Consider the following 23,005-nt stretch of genomic DNA (forward strand, 5'->3'; position numbering starts at 1 on the left):
GAATTTACAGTGTACTAGGTATGTGATATAGAAGTTTTCCCCCAAATTTAACCAAACCAAATTCTTCAGTGCAATTAGGGATATGTCTGCACTGCAGCTGGGATGTGTAATTCCCAGCTCAGGTAGACAGATGTGCCCTAGTTCTGCATGAGTTAGCATGTTAAAAATAGCAGTGTGGCCACAATGGCTCCAGCTGCTAGCCTCCCAAGTACCTACAATCGCAGATGGAGTTGTACTTGGACGGCTAGCCCAAGCCACCGCTTGTGCCGCTGTGGCAACTCTGATAATTTTAGGTGCTAGGTCAACTATAGCTAGTGCTCGTAGGTCTACCTGAGCTGGCAATTACACTTCCTAGCTGCAGTGCAGACATAGCCTCAAATGTGTGTAATTTCTCAATTATAGATACATCTACTCTCCTCTTATGCACTTGTCTTCCAGCAATGGCAATGGAACTTGTGTGTGCAGAGGGAGAAACAAATAATGAAATTGGTTTTGTGTCAACTACTGTACATCACCTTGCATTTGGCTAGCGCAGCTCAATACTTCTAGCATCAGTTGTCTGAGGTTCAAATGTTGTGACACCTCTTAGGCTCTTTGATATAGCTATGTGCTGTTGCAATACCCATTTTGCAGTTGGGTAAAATGAGATAGGGGATGTTTAAGATGCTTGCCTGAGCAATACAGTAAGAGCTGGCACTAGAACACAGGAATTTTCTCTCCCAAAGTCTACTTAACTCCCATTGAAACTAATTTAGTTAGGTGTCTAAATACTCTTGAGGAGCTGGGTCAAAGTGACTTGCGTAGAGCAAGGAGTTGAGTCCGGGTCTCCAGGGTCCCAAGCTAATGCACTAACCACTGGACCAGCCTTCATCTGACTCCCATGGACTTCCCTGAGTGCTGGATCAAGTCCCTGGCCTTAATGCTTTATATTCCATGTAATTGAATTAATATTGTACATTAATTTGTGAGCTGTATTACTTGACATTAATTTAAATTGTATGAATCACATGAAAAGATCTGGGAATACCAGAAAAATGCAGAAGTACCCAATTAAAAATGTAGACATGCCCAATTAGATCATTATGATAGATTAGCTGAGGCTTTACAACTACAGCATCTGTTGGGTGTTTTCTTGGGCTTGAGTCTATGAATTTCACAGCTGAACAAAATAATGTATGCTATTAGTAAGCTATTTAGATATTTCATCTAAATGTGCATAGACATTTTAACCAATACAAATATCCATTGCCTAGTTTAAAGAGGTATGGGAAGAATCAATATGTTAATGTCTGAAAAATAATTTGAAGATGAAAAGAAAAGTATAAGTGTTAAAGACTAGTGCTCCATAATGTTGTTAAAATATTATTTGGATAATAAACATGGCTTAACCTTTTAATCTTGAAACAAAAGGATTGCATGTTTTCAGCAGTCAGACTCGATTTGAATCTAAATGAAAAATGTGCTAAGTACTTATAAAGGAATACCATGACTAGTGCATGTGAAAAATAGCTTTTCAAACATCTCACTTCATGATCCCTAGACAATACATACATAGTATCTGGCCCACATTTATCTCTAGTATAACTGCACTGAAGTCCACTCCACTTCTGACATCAGTGTTGTTACACCAGGGATGATTTTATTCCACTATGCACAGGGGGTCTGATCCAAAGTCCACTGATGTCAGTGGAATCCCCTCCATAGAGAATATGTGATAACGTGGGAGGTTTAGCTGGGATGAGTTTGAAATGGCTGTATTACCCATGAGGGGTGAAGCCACAAGTGAATTATTCAGATTATCCCAAATAACAGTCCATACAAAGGTAAATACCATATTGCATCTCCATATCCTCAGTATCGACCCCTCATGTTTAGAAAAACTACTTTAGAAATATTTGAGTTGTTTCATATTCCTCCACTCATAAAGCCAGTCTGCCTTAGGTACTACAAGACCAACTGCACTGTTCTCTGAGAAATGAGAAAATTAGTCATACATTTTGGAAACCTTTAAAAATGCCCTAAAATAGCTTTTCTATATATATATATCTCTGAACCTACTGGGAAAATAGAAACAAATGTAGGTTTCTCTTTACAAAGCTGAGAATCTTCCCTTTCAGTCATACCAAGCTTCCATGTAACCTTGAGGGATCACAGAATATCAGACCTCATACTTGTCAGAAGTTCAAAAATTAATATTGCCCATCCTGAGCCTTGGCTCAGTGTATTTTGTGGAGGAAAGAATTTAGGGGAAACAGAGAAACATTTTTCTTCTGGTTATTTTTAAAAGAGAAGCAAAACTGTTGACTCACATGTACAGGGAGGAGTTTGGAATGTAAAACCATTGTATCTTCCTTTTAAGTAGCATTGGAACATTTTGCATCTGTAGTATCATATCAGCTTCCATATATGTCACTATCAAGATATGTTAAATTTAACCTCTTGAACTTTTGACTTGTACTAATAATTTTTCAAGAAAAACATTCAGGGAGCTATAGCAATGCATGTGTTGATGAAAGGAGATCCTCATGAATAATGAGGCCAGAGGTAGCTTCTGGGCATAGCAAGATATCGTTTGTCCCTACATCATCTTTGTCTTTCTAGCTAGATGAGGTGCAAGAGGTAGTGTCTTGTATTGGACTAACTTCTGTTGGTGCAAGAAACAAGCTTTCGATCTCTTCTTGTCTGGGAAACTGAGGCCTTGTGTACATTATCAAGTTTTGTTGAAAAAAGTGATGTTGATGCTCAAAAGTCGGCATAATAAAAATCAGAATATCATAGTCACACTCGCTCCCTCTGTCAGCACAGCACGTCAACAGTTGGGGCACTATCATTGACAGTGTGAGCAACGCACTATCCCACGGTCCAGCTTCACGCCTTCTGTCGCTAGGTGTTGTGGGAAGGCGGAGCGGATCTTGGCACATCTTGGGACCGGGCTCGATGTCCCGTGATGCATTGCTTTCTGTCCCAAAATGGGCTTCTGGCTTTCTTTCACAGCATTTTTCAATGGCCCTTCTTTGCTGTGCACCTGGGCATGTTTATGAGAAGGGATGGATCCCGCATATGCTCTGTTAACTATCATGAAGACATTGCAGATGGCAGTGCAGTTAATCGCGAAGTTCCTAACTGAAGAAGACTCCCAGGTGCCTGACATGCTGTGTGATATGGATAGGAGCAACTTTTTAGATTGCTTTTGGCATTTACAGAACAGCTGCATAGGGTACACCATCGCTTTTGGGCTCGGGAAACAAGCACTGAATGGTGGGATCATATCATCATGCAGGTGTGGGATGATGAGCAGTGGCTACAGAACTCTTGGATGCGGAAAGCCACCTTCCTGGAACTGTGTGCAGAGCTTGCCCCAGCCCCCGGGCTGGTGCAACAACTAGGCAGCCGCCTAGGGCGCCAAGTGGTTGGGGGCACCAAAAAGCGTGCTCAGGGGAGGCGGTGGAGTGGAGGTGAGCTGGGGCAGGGAGGCACGGGGAGGGCTGCCCACAGCAAGTAATGGGGGTGTGTGTGCAGGGGAACCGCTCCCAGCCCTAGCTCACCTCCGCTTCGCCTTCTCCCCTGAGCATGCCGCCCCTGCGCAGCTGTTTAGCGCGACAAGCCTGGGAGGCGGGATAAGTGGAGCGGCACCGGCGTGCTCAGGGGAGAAGGTGGAGCGGAGGTGAGCTGGGGCTGGGAGTTGCCGCGGGGGGCCCAGCTCCTCTCCATGGCTCCCACTCCATCCCCACTCTCCTGAAATCTGCAGCTAGGCCCGACCCTGCACTCACCACATGGTAAGTGGAGCAACCCAGCCCCAGCCTGGTCTGCTCCCCTGGCTCCCAGCTGCGCCGCCGGCGCGTGCTGGGAGGTGGTTCCCTCCTCCCCCGAAGCCTGGGAGCCAGGGGAGCAGAGCAGGCTGGGGCCAGGTCACTCCACTTCCCGCAGGAAGCAGCCGGCCCCTGTCCCCCACGGAGGTCTTGGGTTACCCCACCCCCCGTGGAGGCCTGGGGCGGGGAGGGCTGTGTGGGGCACCAAACTAGCTAGGGACGGCCCTGGATCCCAGGGACGGAGCGGGGGCGCAAGGTGGAAATTTCACCTAGGGCACAAAATATCCTTGCACCGGCCCTGCCCGGCACTATGGCGCAAGTACCCCAGAATGAAAGCTGCCCTCTCGGTAGAGAAGCATGTGGCAATCACTGTGAGGAAGCTGATGACTCCAGACTGCTACTGGTAGGTCTCGAATCAATTTGGAGTCGTGAAGTCAACCGTTGGTGCTGTGTTAATGCAAGTGTGCAGGGCAATTAATCGCATCCTGCTACAAACAACCATGACTTTGGGAAATGTGTGAAACAGTGGATGGCTTTGCAGAAATGGGTTTCCCTAACTGTGGAGGGGCGATAGATGGCACACATTCCAATTTTGGCACCAGACCACCTTGCAACACAGTACATCAATAGGAAGGGGTGCTTCTCCATGGTGTTGCGGGTGCTTGTGGATCACCCTGAGAGTTTCACTGACATCAACATGGGGTCGTCTAGAAAGGTGCATGACGCATGTATCTTCAGGAACACCGACCTGTACAGAAAGCTACAAGCAGGCACTTTCTTTCCAAACCAGAAGATTACATTCAGAGATGTTGAAATGTCATAGTGATCCTGGGAGACCCAGAGTACCCTACAGCCTTGACTTGTGAAAGCTTACACAGGAAACCTGGACAGCAGTAAGGAGTGGTTCAACAACAGGCTGAGTAGGTGCCGGATGACAGGAGAATGTGCTTTTTCCAGATTAAAGCTGCGCTGGTGATGCCTTTATGGAAGGTTATACCTTAATGAGGATAATGTTCCCATGGTCATAGCCACGTGCTGTACATTGCATAATGTTTGTGAAGGTAAGGGTGAAAGGTTTGCTCAACGGTGGAGTGTCGAGACACTGCTTGTCTGCTGATTTTGAGCAGCCAGATACTAGGGCTGTTAGAGGACCCCAAATGTGGGGGTGGGTGGGAAGGGATTCAAATCAGAGAGGCTTTGAGGTAACATTTTGAAAATAAGAACCAGTAATGTATATCTCTGATTGGTGCTGTAATGTTACATTACATGTAGTTTTCCTAGGAAGCAATGGTGACATTTGGGGCCTTACAGTCCAGCAAGCACATGAATAAACTGCCCGTGTATGTATTGGAAGTGCCTGCTATCTCAATTTGTAGAAAACAAATAAAGATAAGTTACCATTCAAAAACTTTGCTTTTATTGCACAAGAAACAACACACACAAAGATGCTTTGTGACAAAGGAGGTACCAGGGAAGGGCGGAGTTTCATAATAAAAGTTGGACCTACACACAGCTCTGAAAGTTGTCTGAGGGGGTGGAGTGAAGGCAAAACCAAGAAGCCTCAGCAATTGGAAAGGACTGTGTGGGAAGAGTTGGGGGAGAGGGCATGGAAAAGTATTCTGAATGTGCTGCAGGGGAGAGTGGGCACAGATCTGCTCACTCTGCAGCATTATTAAGGACTTCAGCATCTGTGTTTGCTTCTCCATGACTTTAATCATCCACGTACTAGCATCCTTAACAAACTCCTCATTTTCTTTTCTGTCCTGCCTTTTGGCTTCTCACCACTTGTGTTCCCCTTTCTCTGCATTGGAGGAGTGCAGTATCTCCCAGAACATGGTTTCTTTGCTCTGTCTTGGGCACTTTCTTATCCAGCGGAGATGCTCGGCCGGTGTGTGTCGGGGGTGGAGGGATGTTCCTGAAGGCCACATCTGGTGAAGCACAAGGAACAGTGCACAGAAGCATGATTGTTAAATTCACGCACAACCTTGAAATGTTTCAGTAAAATACACCTTTTGCAACATTCAATCACTTTCTGACTGACCCTTAGCAAGCACACATTTCTGTGAACACCCAAAGCATGGTGAATGTGGACAGGGGTGCTCCACATGGGGAAAAGAGCATTCACTCTGCAAGGGTTGTGGTGCAGCCGACTAGGAAAAAAATTCTAAAATTCTCTCTCACTTTTCCACAGGCAAGGGTCATTCTAGCAGACATCTCACTGCTAAGGGTAAGCAGGGAAAGGAGGGTACATCTGCTACATGCTTGTGACTTCCACCCTGCTCCCTATGTTGCTTGCCTGTGTGCCGCTTTGGTCCCTGCACAAGTGATTGCTGAATGGTGCAGGAAAGTTTCCTACAATGGGGGAAGGAACAAAGCTGGAACCGTGGGCAGGAGATTACTGAGTACCTCCAAGAAACTTTCCTAGAGTGGAGGATTCCCGTGAGATCTCAGCGTGCATCAACACCCTGTTCCGCCACACTGATTAGCTACACAGGGAAATGTCCAGCTCATGGAAACACAGCCAGCCTCCCGCATTGCTATGTCCTGCACCCACCTCCGCACTGCACAAACCAAGCCACTTACCAGGTGTCTTCTCCTGCTTCTTGCTCACCGGAGAGCAACTGCTGAGACTGGCCAGACACCTCTGGAGTGGTGAACAGTTCCTAGCTGCCTGCCCCACCAGCAGACCTCGCCAGGAGCTCCACACAGGGCTGGCTCCAGACCCCAGCGTTCCAAGTGCATGCTTGGGGCGGCATGCTGCGGGAGGGCGGCAGGCGGCTCCGGTGGATCTCCCGCAGGCGTGCCTGCGGAGGGTCCGCTGGTCCTGCGGCTTCGGTGGAGCATCCGCAGGCGTGCCTGCGGGAGGTCCACCGGAGCCACGGGACCAGTGGACCCTCCGCAGGCACATCTGCAGGAGGTCCACCGGAGCCACGGGACCGGCGACCGCCAGAGCGCCCTCCGCGGTGTGCCGCCCTGCTTGGGGCGGCGCAATTCCTAGAGCCGCCCCTGGCTCTACATCCTCATCTAACTCCACCTCTTCATCAGTGACTTTGTTCTCTGAGTTAGTTCGTCTTTCCACCTCCTCCAGGCCCGCTGAAGTATCCATGGAGCTCTTGGTGGTGAAGGTGGAGTCACCACCGAGAATAGCGTCCAGCTCCTTATAGAACCAGCAGGTCTTAAGTGAAGTACCAAAGCGATGGTTTGCCTGCCTCAGCTCCTTTATCATCGCTCTGCACTGCAGCGTGTCCCGATCACAGCCCTTTTCACACAAGCCTCGAGAAATGTGCCCATAGGTATAGAGTGACCAGAGAGCAAGTGTGAAAAAATTGGGACAGAGGTGGGTGGGTAATAGAAGCCCATATAAAAAAAGCCCCTATAAAATCAGGACATTGGGTCACCCTACATAGGTATCCCTATTCCTATGGCTCAAGTGCAGCTGGGACTGCACTGCTCCTCTCCCTATATACTGAGCCGATCCAACAGCTCCGCAGTGGTCCAAGTGGAAGCAGGAGAGCGTTTGCTGCGATAATTGGCCATGGGCACCTGGGAAGATGCGATGAGACCTCTCCAGGCTGAGCAAACGGGAAATGGAATTTCAAAAATTCCCAGGACTTCTAAGGGGAAGGGGCAGATGGTTGTTTTCCTGGCTGCAGCGCAGCAGAGTTCAAACTTCTGACCAGAACGGCCCCCTATGGGCATTGTGGGACACCTCCTGGAGGCCAATTAAAGCAATAAAATCAAATGTGATATCTACACTGGCACTTTGTCAACAAAAATTTAGAGGAAAAATATGTAAGGCTGTGTCTACCCTGCCACTTTCTGCACTAAAACTTTAGTTGTTCAGGGGTGTGAAAAAACACCCCCCTGAGCGACAAAAGTTTTAGTGCTGAAAATCGCCAGTATACACAGCACTTTATCACCAGGAGCTGTGGGGGTGGTTATTTTTTATCACTGGGAGAGCTCTCCCCCCCGGCGATAAAGCATCACTACACTGCCCATGTCACAGTGCTGCTGTGGCTGCACTGTAATGTGGACAGTGTGGACATACCCTTAATCTCTCGTTGGGGTGGTTGTATTTTGTTGCCAAAACAGGGCATTTTTGCCACCAAAAGTCATATTGCAGTATGTACGCACTCACTGTTTTGTAGACAAAAGCTGCCTTTTGTCAGCAAAACTTTGTAGTGTAGACAAGGCCTAACTCAAAGTGTCACAGCTAAATACCGCAGTTGAACAGATTGTTTAGTATAAGTAGTTAACACATTGCAAGGGCCCCTTCAAAGTGAATTGACCTGTTAACATCCTTCCCATGGGAGGGAAGGAAAGCGGGGGAGAAGGCAGGCAGTTGGGAGGGTTGTTAGTGCCTTATACATTCTTATAATAAGGCACAAATCCAGTGTGTCTGTTCAGTCCATGATTTTTAGTAGTTAACATCCTTCTTGCTAAGCATTTATACTGTTCTCATCACTGTCCTGCTGGCAGGATAGACCCTTTTTAAATAGGGGAAATGGTTGGTTTCACTGTCCCACAAGAGAATCCATCTAATCCAGTGTATGGCTGTGCAGGAGGGAGCGTATTAAGGACTGTGATCCTGTTTCCTCTTCCTCCTTACACTCCTCCTCCTAGCCCTTAAAACATGTCATTGTAGAAATGGGGCTAAGTCCAAACCCCGGATCTGAGCACCCCCTAAATCCCTGCCCCCCTTCAGAGCCGGTCCTGAGTTTTCTCTCTAAGGAGCTGAACTAAACTCTCCTGTCCAGCCCCCTCTGACATGTTCTCTCTTTGCTCGGGAGGGGGGCGGAGTTTGTCTCCCATCGCCAAGGAATCGCTTTACGGTGCCGGTCGTAGCCTTCAGTTCTTATTTCCCAAATTGCCCCCGCGCTAGGGTATCCATGGCTCGGAGTATCGCTCTCACGAGCCCCCCGTGGCGTGCGGGGGAAGGGAGCTCTGGCCTCCCCCCGCCTGGCCGTGCTCCGCAGCCCCTCTCGCTTCCCCACGCAGCCACCCTTGCGGTTTAGCAACTAGTTCCCTCCTAAGTTTCAAAGGGCGCCACGTGACTTCCATGAAATTGACAAGTGAGCTGCTGCCGCCGCCGCCGCCGCGAGTGCGGGACTCCCAGGCTCTGCCTCCCGGAGGCTGCGGCCGCGGCCAGATCCGGGCAGAGGGGGCGGCTCCTCCCCGGGGGCCGGGGAAGCACAGAGAGCGCGCGAGCCGCTGCAGCCAGGTGCAGGCTGCCGGGATGCCCCGGGCCGGAGTTTCCCCCTAGCGAGGCTGGGGACAGGAGTGCGCTGGCAGGGGCCGGGGTGCGGGGAGCGTGGCAGCTCTTCGGGCTCCCGCCGCGGCCCCGGCCGCTCAGCAGCTCCCGGGATGTCGCACGGGGTCCCGGCTTCGGGCAGCGTTCTGCAGCGAAGCGCCTCTTCCGATGGGAATCAGCCGCAGGTACCGGGCCGGGGCCGGGTGAAGCCGGGTCCGAGTGGCGCAGCAGCCGGGGCGTGGGGCGGGACACCCGCAGGGCAGGAGCAGGCTGTGGAGAAGCACGGGGCGTGGGCAGGGAACTCGGCAGCTTTTCCCTGCCTGTTCTCATCTCGTTTCCCGCTCCCGTACAAAGGTAGCCGATGCCCCTCAAAGTGCGTTGTGAGCACTTAGTGCTATTCTTCAATTTGGCACCGATTCCTCTGGGGTCTCCCCCCCCCCTTTTAATTTGAGCAATTACTACTTATTCTTTATGGACTCCCTGCAAATGACATCACATAAGGAAATGTTTTCCGCACTGCCATAGATAGCATCCTTCACCTCCATCTTCCTGAGGCTGTAGATCAGGAGTCCAGCATGGGGATCACTTTTGACAGGACCATGTCCTGATCTAGGGCACAGCTGGAACTGGGTCCCAAATACATAATGCTGAGTCCCCTATAACATAGTGACCAGAGTCAGGCGGGAGGTGCAGGCGGAGAAGGCTTTTCTCCTCCAGGGCAGATTTGCAGGATGGAGCCAGGATCAGGATGTACAGGTAGGAGACAGGATGATCAGAACGTAGGGTTGCCAGTTTTGGCTGGACATATTCCTGGAGGTTTCATCACATGATATAACCTTTAGTTAAAGATTAATCTTGAATTCCTGGAGACTCCAGAACAATCCTGGTGAGTTGGCAACCCTAAGAGAAATGGCTGCTTCCATGCTTCCCAAGCTAAAGAGCAGCATCTCATTGATGCTGGTATTGGTTGTCCTGACCTTGTCTTGGGACACCAACTCCTGCCTGGACATGCCTGTGCTGTAATCTCTAAACCCGTAGGGAAGATGCAGAAGAGAACAGAAGATGCGGAAGAGATGCCCTCTTTCCATGGATCTGTAATTACCATGGGCGCTCCTTTTGCCCGCTCTAACCCTTTCTTTCATGAAACCACACACAGACGTCTGTCTCTCCTGTGCATGTCTGACACGTGGGGTGGAATTCATCACTGATGTGACTCCATTGATTTCAATAGTGTTACCTCAGAGATGAGTTCAGTTCCCGGACTTTAGCAGTCTGGGTAGCAGTGCATTACAGCTCCTACCAGGACAGCTTCTTCAATCGAGGACATGCAGTTTTAAATACTTTCTGCTCTGTTGTATAAATCTTCCTTGTAAGAGAGGAAACAGTGGTTAACTTGACAGAGTAAACATTGCTAGGAGCAACAGCAGCCACCGCCAGCAGCCTTAATGCTGTCGTTGACATGCTGGGATGAATTCTGTGTCTTCTTTCCAAACCAAGATGAAAGGCAAGTGATCATGTCCTGTTACAGAGCTGTGGGGGAATACTTGCAGCATGCTTAGGGAACTCCTCCCCCTGCTCCCCAATCCCAGCTCACTCTTCTGCAGAATATGCTGCAGCTTGGTGATGAATGTGCTTTCTCTGGACTATAAAAATCTTATTGTTGTCTAAGTCGAATGTGACTTAGATCTGCAGACAACTGTTGCTGGGCATTGTTAGCTAGCAGGCAAGCTTATTTACCCGATTCCTTTAATATATATAAAATTCTGCTCCAGCCTGAGAGGAAGCAAATGACATTTCAGACCTGACGGAGAATTTTTCTGGGATGTGAGGGAGAGTTAATCATTGGATTTATAATGGAAAGCCTCCCAAAGCCTCCACAAACCATGATCAAGACTTCATAATGAAAACAGAAAGTTATTTTCTAGGTTGTGAGTGGATTTTGTGTGTGAACAATACAGGAAAACGTTAATCCAAAATAAGATCTCTTACTAAGATATTTTATATAGCAGATTTTCCTGTCTAAAAAGCCAAAACCATCTGTGATTGTGTAAATTTCAAAGATACCCTGGCATGTTTATTATATGCTATTTATGTAATCAACAAGGTTGTTTCTGGAAAACTACCTGGTCTACTGGATTAAGTGGACATAAAACACTATTATTCTGATTGGTAGAGTTTTATATCTACTTTTCATACACTCGTATAAGTGGCTACAAGATACAGGCAGGGATACTGGAATAATTTTTATAGTGGGGAAACCCTGCATCTGGTTGTTATTACTACTTCAAGCCGGGGGTGCTGCTGATTTCCATAAAGCCTTTGACAAGGTCCCTCACCAAAGGCTCTTACGTAAATTAAGCTGTCATGGGATAAAAGGGAAGGTCCTTATTTCCTTGCTTTTTGAATCTCAGTGCACTTTAAAAAAACAACAACAAGGTGTTTGGTTTGGTTTTTCAGAGTCCCGAAGAGGATGATAGGAAGATAAGACGGAGAGAAAAAAACAGAGTCGCTGCCCAGAGAAGCCGGAAGAAACAAACGCAGAAAGCAGACAAACTCCATGAGGTGAATGGGTATAAGAACATAAGAACATAAAAATGGCCATACCGGGTCAGACCAAAGGTCCATCTAGCCCAGTATCTGTCTACCGACAGTGGCCAATGCCAGGTGCCCCAGAGGGAGTGAACCTAACAGGCAATGATCAAGTGATCTCTCTCCTGCCATCTATCTCCATCCTCTGACGAACAGAGGCTAGGGACACCATTCTTACCCATCCTGGCTAATAGCCATTTATGGACTTAGCCACCATGAATTTATCCAGTCCCCTTTTAAACATTGTTATAGTCCTAGCCTTCACAACCTCCTCAGGTAAGGAGTTCCACAAGTTGACTGTGCGCTGCGTGAAGAAGAACTTCCTTTTATTTGTTTCAAACCCGCTGCCTATTAATTTCATTTGATGACCCCTAGTTCTTGTATTATGGGAATAAGTAAATAACTTTTCCTTATCCACTTTCTCAACATCACTCGTGATTTTATATACCTCTATCATATCCCCCCTTAGTCTCCTCTTTTCCAAGCTGAAGTGTCCTAGCCTCTTTAATCTTTCCTCGTATGGGACCCTCTCCAAACCCCTAATCATTTTAGTTGCCCTTTTCTGAACCTTTTCTAGTGCTAGAATATCTTTTCTGAGGTGAGGAGACCACATCTGTACACAGTATTCGAGGTGTGGGCGTACCATGGATTTATATAAGGGCAATAATATATTCTCAGTCTTATTCTCTATCCCCTTTTTAATGATTCCTAACATCCTGTTTGCTTTTTTGACCGCCTCTGCACACTGCGTGGACATTTTCAGAGAACTATCCACAATGACTCCAAGATCTTTTTCCTGACTCATTGTAGCTAAATTAGCCCCCATCCAGGGGCGGCTCTAGGCACCAGCAAAACAAGCTGCTGCCTAGGGCGGCAAAATATAGGGGGCGGCAAAAGGCTGGGGCTGGGGCCCCAGCTCATCCTGCCGCTGCGAGCCGAGGAGCGGCCCGTCCCCTGCAGCCGGGCAGGGCCGCGCTACCGGCTCCGCTTGGGGGAGAGGGGAGGCCCCTGACCGGTAGCGCGGCCCCGCCTGGCTGCAGAAGACGGGCCACTCCTCCTCCGCTTGTTCCCCGGGGCCTAAACAGCCCAGCAGCAGCTTGGCTGGGGGGGGGGGGGGATGGGGGTGTGTGTGTGTGTGGCTAAGGGGCAGGGAGTCCCGGGGACACTCAGGGGGCAGGGAGGGGGCACAGGTTCTGTGGGGGGGGCGGTCAGGGGCCAGGGAAGGGGGGTTGGATTGGGGGGGGTCTCAGGGAGGTGTTTGTCAGGCACCACCTGACCCCATTACCCTCCAGGCCCAGCCCTGACCCCCAGCTCCAAGCCCAGCCCCTCTGAGGTGGGCACCCCCCCCAAACCCATCCTCCTCACCCAGCCCTGACCCCCAGCTCCAAGCCCAGCCCCTAGGACCTGGGCACCCCCCCGGCCCCATCCCCCTCACAGCCCTGACCCCCAGCTCTGAGTCCAGCCCCTCTGATCCAGACACCCCCCTCACCCCATTCCCCCCACAGCCCTGACCCCCAGCTCCGAGCCCAGCCCCTCTGATCTGGACACCCCCCTGACCCCATTCCCCCCACAGCCCTGACCCCCAGCTCTGAGCCCAGCCCCTCTGATCCGGACACCCCCGACCCCATCCCCCACTGCCCTGACCCCCAGCTCTGAGCCCAGCTGCTCTGAGGTGGGCACCCTCCGACCCCATCCCCCCACCCCAGACCCCCAGCTCTGAGGCGAGCCCCTCTGAGCCAGACAACCTCCGACCCCATCTCCTCACAGTCCTGAGCCCAGCCCCTGTGAGCCGGGCACCCCCCAGAGCCCAGCTCCCCACCCAGCCCTGGGCAACAGCAGCACCACCTCCAGGCAGTGACAGCCCATTGGCACCAACCATCACCCAGCAACAGCCCATTATGTAATTGCAAATGTATACAGACCAGTAAAGCATTTAATGTTTTTAAATAATGTATTTGGTGTATTTTCAAATTATTACAAATTAATTTTCACTAGTTATTTTTTACATTTCCAAATACATGTTACTATAGTATTGCAACTTTTTTTTATGGAAGGGGCCCCCAAAATTGCTTTGCCCTGAATCCTCTGGGCGACCCTACCCAGTGTGTGTGAGGAGCCGGGGAGGGAGGGAGGGAGGGAAACGGGGTCCCCTGGAGCCGAGCCCGGGCTGCGATGGTGGCGAGGGGCTCCTGGAGTGTGTGAGGAGGTGAGCGGCCGACTGGGTTCGTCGGTGCTGAGCAGGTAGCCCCGCAGCCGGAGATCCTCGCCTTCCCTCCTGCCAGGGCTGGGCCAGGGCACCGTGAGGCTGAAGAGCAGCAGGTCCAGGGGGGGCTCTCCAGGTCTTTGGCCGCCAGCATGTCGAGGGTGAGGGCGGTGAGCGCGAACTGATCCACCTTGGCCACCAGCAGTGCTGCGAAGCCCAGGGAGGGGGCCGTGTTCTTTGCGCCACCCCGTAGCCGTGCCGCCACCTGGAAGTACTTCCGCGCCGCCCAGCAGCTCCACCCGCATGGGGACGGAGTCGCAGCTGGGCCAGGGCTCGGCTGCAGTGTGCTGGTAGCGGATCCCACATTTGGGGGGGAGGCCAGTGCTGGGGCAACAGGGGGTGTGAGTGGGGGGTACTGGTGGGCGGGGGGGGGGGCTCATGTCTCGGGGTGGGGGGGGCAGCCAAAAATTTTTTTGCTTGGGGCGGCAAAAAACCTAGAGCCGGCCCTGCCCCCATCATATTGTATGTATAGTTGGGGTTATTTTTTCCAATGTGCATTACTTTACATTTATCCTCATTAAATTTTATTTGCCATTTTGTTGCCCAGTCACTTAGTTTTGTGAGATCTTTTTGAAGTTCTTCACAATCTGCTTTGGTCTTAACTATCTTGAGTAGTTTAGTATCATCTGCAAACTTTGCCACCTCACTGTTTACCCCTTTCTCCAGATCATTTATGAATAAATTGAATAGGATTGGTCCTAGGACTGACCCTTGGGGAACACCACTAGTTACCCCTCTCCATTCTGAGAATTTACCATTAATTCCTACCCTTTGTTCCCTGTCTTTTAACCAGTTCTCAGTCCATGAAAGGACCTTCCCTTTTATCCCATGACAGCTTAATTTACGTACGAGCCTTTGGTGAGGGACCTTGTCAAAGGCTTTCTGGAAATCTAAGTACACTATGTCCACTGGATCCCCCTTGTCCACATGTTTGTTGACTAATAGATTAGTAAGACACGATTTCCCTTTACAGAAACCATGTTGACTATTGCTCAACAGTTTGTTTTCCTATGTGTCTGACAATTTTATTTTAACTATTGTTTCGACTAATTTGCCCGGTACTGACGTTAGACTGTAATTGCCGGGATCACCTCTAGAGCCCTTTTTAAATATTGGCGTTACATTAGCTAACTTCCAGTCATTGGGTACCGAAGCCGATTTAAAGGACAGATTACAAACCTTAGTTAATAGTTCCGCAACTTCACATTTGAGTTCTTTCAGAACTCTTGGGTGAATGCCATCTGGTCCCGGTGACTTGTTAATGTTGAGTTTATCAATTAATTCCAAAACCTCCTCTAGTGACACTTCAATCTGTGACTGTTCCTCAGATTTGTCACCTACAAAAGCCAGCTCAGGTTTGGGAATCTCCCTAACATCCTCAGCCGTGAAGACTGAAGCAAAGAATCCATTTAGTTTCTCTGCAATGACTTTATCGTCTTTAAGTGCTCCTTTTGTATTTCGATCGTCAAGGGGCCCCACTGGTTGTTTAGCAGGCTTCCTGCTTCTGATGTACTTAAAAAACATTTTGTTATTACCTTTGGAGTTTTTGGCTAGCCGTTCTTCAAACTCCTCTTTGGCTTTTCTTATTACACTCTTGCACTTAAGTTGGCAGTGTTTGTGCTCCTTTCTATTTGCTTCACTAGGATTTGACTTCCACTTTTTAAAGGAAGTCTTTTTATCACTCACTGCTTCTTTTACATGGTTGTTAAGCCACAGTGGCTCTTCTTTAGTTCTTTTACTGTGTTTCTTAATTTGGGGTATACATTGAAGTTGGGCCTCTATTATGGTGTCTTTAAAAAGGGCTCACGCAACTTGCAGGGATTTCACTTTAGTCACTGTACCTTTTAACTTTTGTTTAACTAACCCTCTCATTTTTTAATAGTTCCCCCTTTTGAAATTAAATGCCACAGTGTTGAGCTGTTGAGGTGTTCTTCCCACTACAGGGATGTTGAATGCTATTGTATTATGGTCACTATTTCCAAGCGGTCCTGCTATAATTACCTCTTGGACCAGCTCCTGCGCTCCACTCAGGATTAAATCTAGAGTCGCCTCTCCCCTTGTGGGTTCCCGTACCAGCTGCTCCATGAAGCAGTCATTTAAAGTATCGAGAAATTTTATCTCTGCATTTCATCCTGAAGTGAAATGTTCCCAGTCAATATGGGGATAATTGAAATCCCCCACTATTATTGGGTTCTTAATTTTGATAGCCTCTTTAATTTCCCTTAGCATTTCATCATCACTATTACTGTCCTGGTCAGGTGGTCGGTAATAGATCCCTAATGTTATATATTTTTATTAGAGCATGAAATTTCTATCCATAGAGATTCTATGGAACATGTGGATTTGCTTAAGATTTTTACTTCATTTGAATCTACACTTTCTTTCACATATAGTGCCACTCCTCCCCCTGTACGACCTGTTCTGTCCTTCTGATATATTTTGTACCCCGGAATGATTGTGTCCCATTGATTGGTGTCAGTCCACCAGGTTTCTGTGATGCCTATTATATCAATATCCTCCTTTATCACAAGCCACTCTAGTTCACCCATCTTATTATTTAGACTTCTAGCATTTGTGTACAAGCACTTTAAAAACTTGTCCCTGTTTATTTGTCTGCCCTTTTCTGATGTGCCAGATTCTTTTTTATGTGACTGTTTATCATCTGATCCGGCCCTTACATTATCCTCTTCCGTCCTCTGCTCCTGACTATAACCTGGAGTTTCCCTATCATCAGACTCTCCCCTAAGAGAACTTCATATGTTGCATTGCCTTTTGAGCGTTGTGTGCAGAATTTAACAATACTGTGCATTTCTTAAACAGATATGGGGTGGTTTTTGTACTAATCCAGCAAGAGGAAGTTTGGTTTGGTGTAAAAACATATGAATTACCATACTGGACCATGCTGGTGAGCTGTCTAGTCCAATATTTTGCCTACATTGAAACATCTGGAACTTGCCAGTGATGCTAGATCCTTATACTGAACAATTAAGGAATAAGCTTCCCATGGGGAAGCTTCTCCTAACTCCAATAAGTCACTGAAGTATGAGGGTTTAGACATGTTGTATATATTTTATCCTATCTTAAACTGTGGATGTTCCCGTTGTGCATATAAATGTCTGATCCTTTTTGAAATCCTATTAACAAGCCCTCAGCATCAATAATATAATATGGTAGCCCTACTGTCTGTTCAGTTGTAAATCTGACAGGGCAGGCATTGTCTCTTTTCTGCGTTTGTACAGCAGCCAGCACAATGGAGGCCTCTAGCTTGACTGGGCTTTGGGCACCACCATACTATAAATATTTACGACTATGCTACTAACGCCTTTATGTAAGTGACGCAGCTCTCAGGGCCCAATTCAGCACAGAATTATCTCTGTCTTCTACACTGTGAAAATAAAATGTAGCCACAGAAGACAATTTTTCATGATGTCTTTTGTCCTTGCAAAACACTGTGAAGTGCAGGAAATACTTGTAATGGCGTCACCAGACCTGGGTTCCATGATACCAACTTCTAGAGATGAAATGCCAAATTTCTGTGCTTTTCTTCCCCTGGTGTCTACTACAGAAGGCCTCCAAACTCTTCTACAATTCAGTTCAGTTAATTCATTCCCATAGGCAGTCTCTGTTCAGGTAAGAAGCAGGACTGGAATAACAAGGGTGTGGTCAGGATTGACGTGGGTGCAAAGCAGAGCGGTGTTTAGAAACCAGCATTGAACCTGCCTGCATATTTGATTCTTCATAGTGCTCTTGTGAGCATTACATTCAAATACATTTTAAAGGGGGAATAATAAGGATAACTTCAGAGGGAAACAGTTTGTTACACTTGCTGGATTGTGGGCTATTTTCATTCTTTAGTTAGGAAAATATGATGAGTGATTATTTTCTTGCTATATAAGCACACTGGTCATGGTGGTTGGACAGCTTGTGTTGATCTAGATAGGAACTTCTGTGGAAATGTTTGCTAACCCACATTCAATTGAAAGTGAAAACCAGAGAATAACTGAAGTTACACTGAAACACTGGTCCCACAGCCTTTTCACACCGATCAATATAATCTCATTGTTTCCTTGTATTCCCCCATCTGTCTGCATCCGTCTGTTGTCTCGTCTTATATTTAGGTTGTAAGCTCTTTGGGGTAGGGACTGTGTTATTGTTGTGTGTCTGTACAACACCTAGCATAGTGGGGATACTGGTCCATGAGTGGGGCTCCTAGGTGCTATACTGATACAAATAATAATATTTAGTTAATAATAATGCCCCCCCAGCATATATACCAGTTCAGTTTATATTACAAGGTTTCTAGCAAGTTACTGAAGTTCCAGATGAGCAGCAGATGATAGCAGAAAATGAAGGGCTCACAGAGGGTTTTCAATTTTGTAATCATTAATTTATCTAGTAGATAATGCAGAAGAAAAGTAGTGCTTAGTTTCGTTCTGAAACATAAATACAGATGTAGAGCTGAGTTAGCTGCTATCAGGGCCAGACTTTGGGCTCAGTAGCTTCCATGGTATTACATGGCCAATCTGGGCTTTGCAGCCACACAAGTCATTGTACTACCTGAAAGGGAAGAAACCCCAGGCACAGATTTAGCACTTAGGCAGTTGCCCAGCTACTCATGTTTCCCAAAGCAAACCAGGACTCTGCCCAGCCTAACTTGGGTACTTGTGATTTTTTAGGCAATACAATACCTTTTGCAGACTGCAGAGGATGTATCCTGAGTGGAAGGATCTTTGGATGGTTTGGAACTCCTAAACCACCCCCATCCCTTCAACCTGTGCAGAGGACATGGCTGGGGAAAGAAGCTGGATGTTCTGGTCACAGCCCACACTCTTGCAATCACTTGCCAGAATGGTCCCTTTGGGCCATTGCCAGTGAGCACAACCTAGAGCACCCTTAGGGTACAACAATTTGTGATGGGGGAACCAGAACAACATAGATTAGCCCAGGATCAGGAGAATGCAAAGGTGGCTAAATGCTACCTTCGCAATCCCCTCCTGAGTGGGACTACATGCTTCACGGCCACAGCTCAGGATCTGGGCCCACAACTGTAGCTCAATAAGAACACGGATAGTAACAGTCGCATTGTTACAAGCATCTGTATTTATTAGGCTAGTTCAGTATTTTGATTCTTATGTTAGATTTCAAAAACATTAAATAAGCAGAAACAACAATTTATTCTGCTATCATTTGATTAAAAACAGGTGAAGGCACTGAAAGGAACGTTTTTATTAGCAGTGGGCTTCCTTTTTTCATTCCAGGAATATGAGTGCCTTGAACAAGAAAATACCTCCCTGAAAAGAGAGATTGGGAAGCTAACAGATGAGATGAAACACCTGAGCGAGGTGTTGAAGGACCATGAAAAGATCTGCCCTTTATTGCACTGCTCCATGAACTTTGTGACCATACCCAGGCCTGATGCCCTCACCAGTTGCCTGCCAAGATGAGAGCTCCTCCTTATTGCCTTTAAATGCTGGTTATTGTTGCACGTAAATGGGAGAGATTTAAAGATCCAGCTTCTTTTTTTCACCACAATGCAGGTATATCCTCCCTCTTGCAGAGGGATGGACTTTATCTAATAGGCAATTACATCTCTAAATCCTCTGAATATCAAAAAGGTCAGTGTGGGGAGAACAAGACTAAGCTACAATTTATTTTCTAGAACCTGTAATACACTGTTTCATGTTCATAAATGGCAAAATATGATACAATCTGCTTTTACAGGATGGAAACTCTGGAAAAAAATAGCGGTATAGGCTAGAATATGATTTACGCCACACAGTGCTCTGGCTATTATTTCTGAGTTGTTAGATTGTCATCCATAGATCTTATATATATAATATCCTGGCTGCTCATTTTTTGTTTACACTGGGGTTTGGCTAATAAAATCAATGTGCTCTTTTTATCTTTATGGTGTCCCCCACCTTCTTCAATATCCAATGCCTTTCGAACTCCTTTACATTTGCTCATTTGTCAAATCCAAAGTCTAATGCTAATCTCCCTGCTTTCAATGTCCCTTATTATTTTCTTATCACCAGCTTCAGGATGTTTGAAAAGCTTTATTGGCTTCCCTTCTGAAGCTTGTGTAACAACTGAGTGTAGATCATCTTCACTTCCCTAATCACCCAAAGCATCAATCCTCAAAGAGTTTTAGTCTCATTCTTGCATGAAGTGTGCCCACTTTCCAGGGAGTAAATGCAGAACAGGCAGTTTGGGGTCCAGATTCATCCCAGGAGCAAAGCCATTGTAGCCAGTGGAAATCTACCAGGGGGAATTCCCTTTGGGTTTTTTTGTTTTGTGGTTTGTTTGTATGTTTTGTAATTTACTAGTTGTCCTTTTCCCCATTATCCATTACACATCTTGAGCTAGATTCACCAGGGAGACTTAGGTGCCTAACTGCTACTTTAGGTGCCTAAGCCCAACATTTAGCTGCCACTAACATTCACCAAATCCCCAAGGTGCCTACATTTTGGCACCTGGTATGCACAGCTGCCTCAATCCTGCCCCCATCCAGCAGCTCGGTGCTTAACTTTCACCTAAGCCCCAGCAGGATTTATCAACTAGGCATTCCCCTGTCTGTTGCCTTTGGGGCCTGATCCGATAGGTGTACTGATAGCATGCCTAAACCTGCACAAAAGATGCCAGAGGAGATGGTGGTGGTGTCCCCCTTTTGCCCAGTAGCTCAGTGGTTAGAGCACTCACTCAGGATGTGGGAGACCTAGGTTCAAATCACTGCTGTACTGCCTCCTGTCTCCACAGGGAAGTTGGTGGTATGGTCGGTAGATAAAAGCTTGGCTACAGGATGAAGGAGACCTGCCTGACTTTTCAGCCGCTGAACAACTAGCTGGCTGCAATGTGAGCCTCCTTCCAGCAGGGGATCCCCTGTACAGTCTGACCAGAATTACAGGTATCTAGAACAGGGCACTGCTTGGGAGGGAGTTGGCAGCTGAGGAGTAAGAGGCCTAGAGCTGAAGCTGCCTGATGCCCAGGTTTCCCGGGACGTGACCTCTTTTTTGGTAGCCCACCCTCTGGGCAGATTTTTCAAACAAGAGGCAGTGTTCAGGATTTTTCGTTGTGGAGCAGACGCTGCAGCTCAGAGAGAGCCATCTCCACGCCCCGACTGGTCCGTCCCCTGCATCACAGACGCCAGATCCTGCCTGCCCTAGCCCAGCCTGCCAGGTAAGTGGAGCCGCCGAGCGCCTCTCAGCCGGGCCACCTACCCGCCGCGGGGCCTCAGAGCCTGTCTGGGAGGGGTGACAGGACCAGGCTTTGGTTCCCTGCCATAGAGAGGGGGAGAGGTCCCAGGCCTGGGCCAGCCTCCCCGCCACTGTGATAGGGAGCAAGACACTGCCCCCCACCTCGACAGTGAGGCCTCAGGTACCCCCTCCAACATCTCCCAGGTACCCTTCCCAGTACACACACACCTCTCCAGCACCCACGCCCCTCCCCGTATGCATACACCCCTCCAGTACCCTCCCTCCCAGTACACATACATCTCTCCAGCACCCCCAAATACCCCCTCCCAGTACACACACCCCTCCAGCGCCCTCCCTCCCAGTTCACACACACCCCTCCAACACTCCCAAATACCCCCTTCAGCATCCCCAAATCCCCCTCCCAGTAAATACACCCCTCCAGCATCCCCTCATCCCCCTCCCAGTAAACACACCCCTCCAGCACCGCCAAATACCCCCTCCCAGTACACACACACTCCATCCAGCACTCCTGAATCCCCCTCCAGCTCCTCCTTTCCCTCCCCACCCCCCAACAGTGTCCTCTAGTTGGGAACTTGAAATATGGTAACCCTATGCCCGGGTAAAGCCCCCACCCCCACTCTTGCTCCCCAGCAACTCTAGCTTGTGTTCAGCAATCATCCAGATACAAATTAGCAGGAACTCTGATTTTAAAAGCCAAATTAAAGAGTCAGGCCATGGATCTAGCTCAGCCACACACACCAAAATAGATCAAGGCATCATTTATTGAATTGTTTCTGCTAATTTGAATAACAATGAAGTAGTAATGGCTGCTTCATTGTTTCTCTTTGATACACTGTCAAAAAGGAGAGATGTTTATAAAAGGGCATTATAATTGAACATTTTAGGCTTCCTTTGGCATTTATTTTACTATGGAATCCAGAAATAGAATAATAGACTCATACAAATGTAGGGCTGAAAGGGACCTCAACAGGTCATCCACAATATCCTATGTGCTGAGGCATGGCCAAATATACTTAAACTGTCCCTGACAGGTGTTTGTCCAAACTGTTCTTAAAAGCCTCCAGTGATGGGGATTCCACAATCTCCTTGGAACTATTATGTTCATTATGTAAAGAGCAAAAGGCACAATAAGTGGCAGACCAAATGAACTATTTTTCCAGCTCTGTCACCAAAGTGTGTATGATATTGTTGACATTGATGTTGATGCATCATCCTCATATTTAATAATAGAGTGGTAACTTACCAACGTTTTTGGTGCCCAATATTCAAAGGCCTTTGGGCATCTTAAAAATAATTAGTTAAAATGAACAACATTCCACAAATAAATTCAATATTGCTGTCTGTTTATAGTTAGTTTGATGTTTGAGTCCACACATGGCAAGAAGGGAGCTGAGCTAATAAAGCAGAGTCTCACATGGGATAAATAAAAAGATCAACATTACACCGATTACAAAAAACGAATGAACTATTCGTGAGGTATAGGGTTGTAATGTATTTAAAAATAGACATTTATTCTAGAGGCTGGGATAATCGGATTGTTACAACAAGAAAGACGAACAGAAAGTAAAAGGTTCCTTTGTAAACTAAGCAACAAAAATATCGTTATCAAATCCAAACCTCCCACTTTGGAGCAGACTAACACACCATTGCAATATATATTCTAAATCTGTGTATGTGCTAAAATGTCCTGTCCTAGCTAGTCATGTCCTAGCTTTCAAAAACTTCCAAAAAACTTGATTTGTTCCCTCTGAAGTTGAGCTATTTTTTTTCTGATGTACGGTATATGTGAGGGATGCGTAGTAAGTGGGAGCTGTGTTGTCTTCAGTTGTATGGCATATATGAGTGTTACCATGTAGTCATAGCCTTGTTGTATATGGAT

At 47.5% G+C, this 23,005-nt stretch overlaps 1 protein-coding gene across 1 annotated transcript; it reads left to right on the top strand.

The window, feature by feature from the left end:
• Nucleotides 1-8,918: 8,918 nt before the first annotated feature.
• Nucleotides 8,919-19,801, top strand: BATF3 (basic leucine zipper ATF-like transcription factor 3). Its single transcript, XM_045011412.1, has 3 exons — nt 8,919-9,245; nt 11,518-11,622; nt 19,171-19,801. Exons 1-3 carry the CDS (start codon nt 9,174-9,176, stop codon nt 19,354-19,356), a joined length of 363 nt encoding a protein of 120 aa, XP_044867347.1. The 5' UTR covers nt 8,919-9,173; the 3' UTR covers nt 19,357-19,801.
• Nucleotides 19,802-23,005: the final 3,204 nt, after the last annotated feature.

Source organism: Mauremys mutica, chromosome 3 (genome assembly GCF_020497125.1).
Source record: "Mauremys mutica isolate MM-2020 ecotype Southern chromosome 3, ASM2049712v1, whole genome shotgun sequence".
In the NCBI taxonomy this organism is placed as follows: Eukaryota; Metazoa; Chordata; order Testudines; family Geoemydidae; genus Mauremys; species Mauremys mutica.

Coding starts and splice junctions, on each gene's coding strand:
- BATF3 (XM_045011412.1), top strand. CDS start 9,174: ATGTCGCACGGGGTCCCGGCTTCGGGCAGCGTTCTGCAGCGAAGCGCC. Junction 9,246..11,517: donor CCGATGGGAATCAGCCGCAG/GTACCGGGCCGG, acceptor TTGGTTTTTCAG/AGTCCCGAAGAGGATGATAG. Junction 11,623..19,170: donor AAGCAGACAAACTCCATGAG/GTGAATGGGTAT, acceptor TTTTCATTCCAG/GAATATGAGTGCCTTGAACA.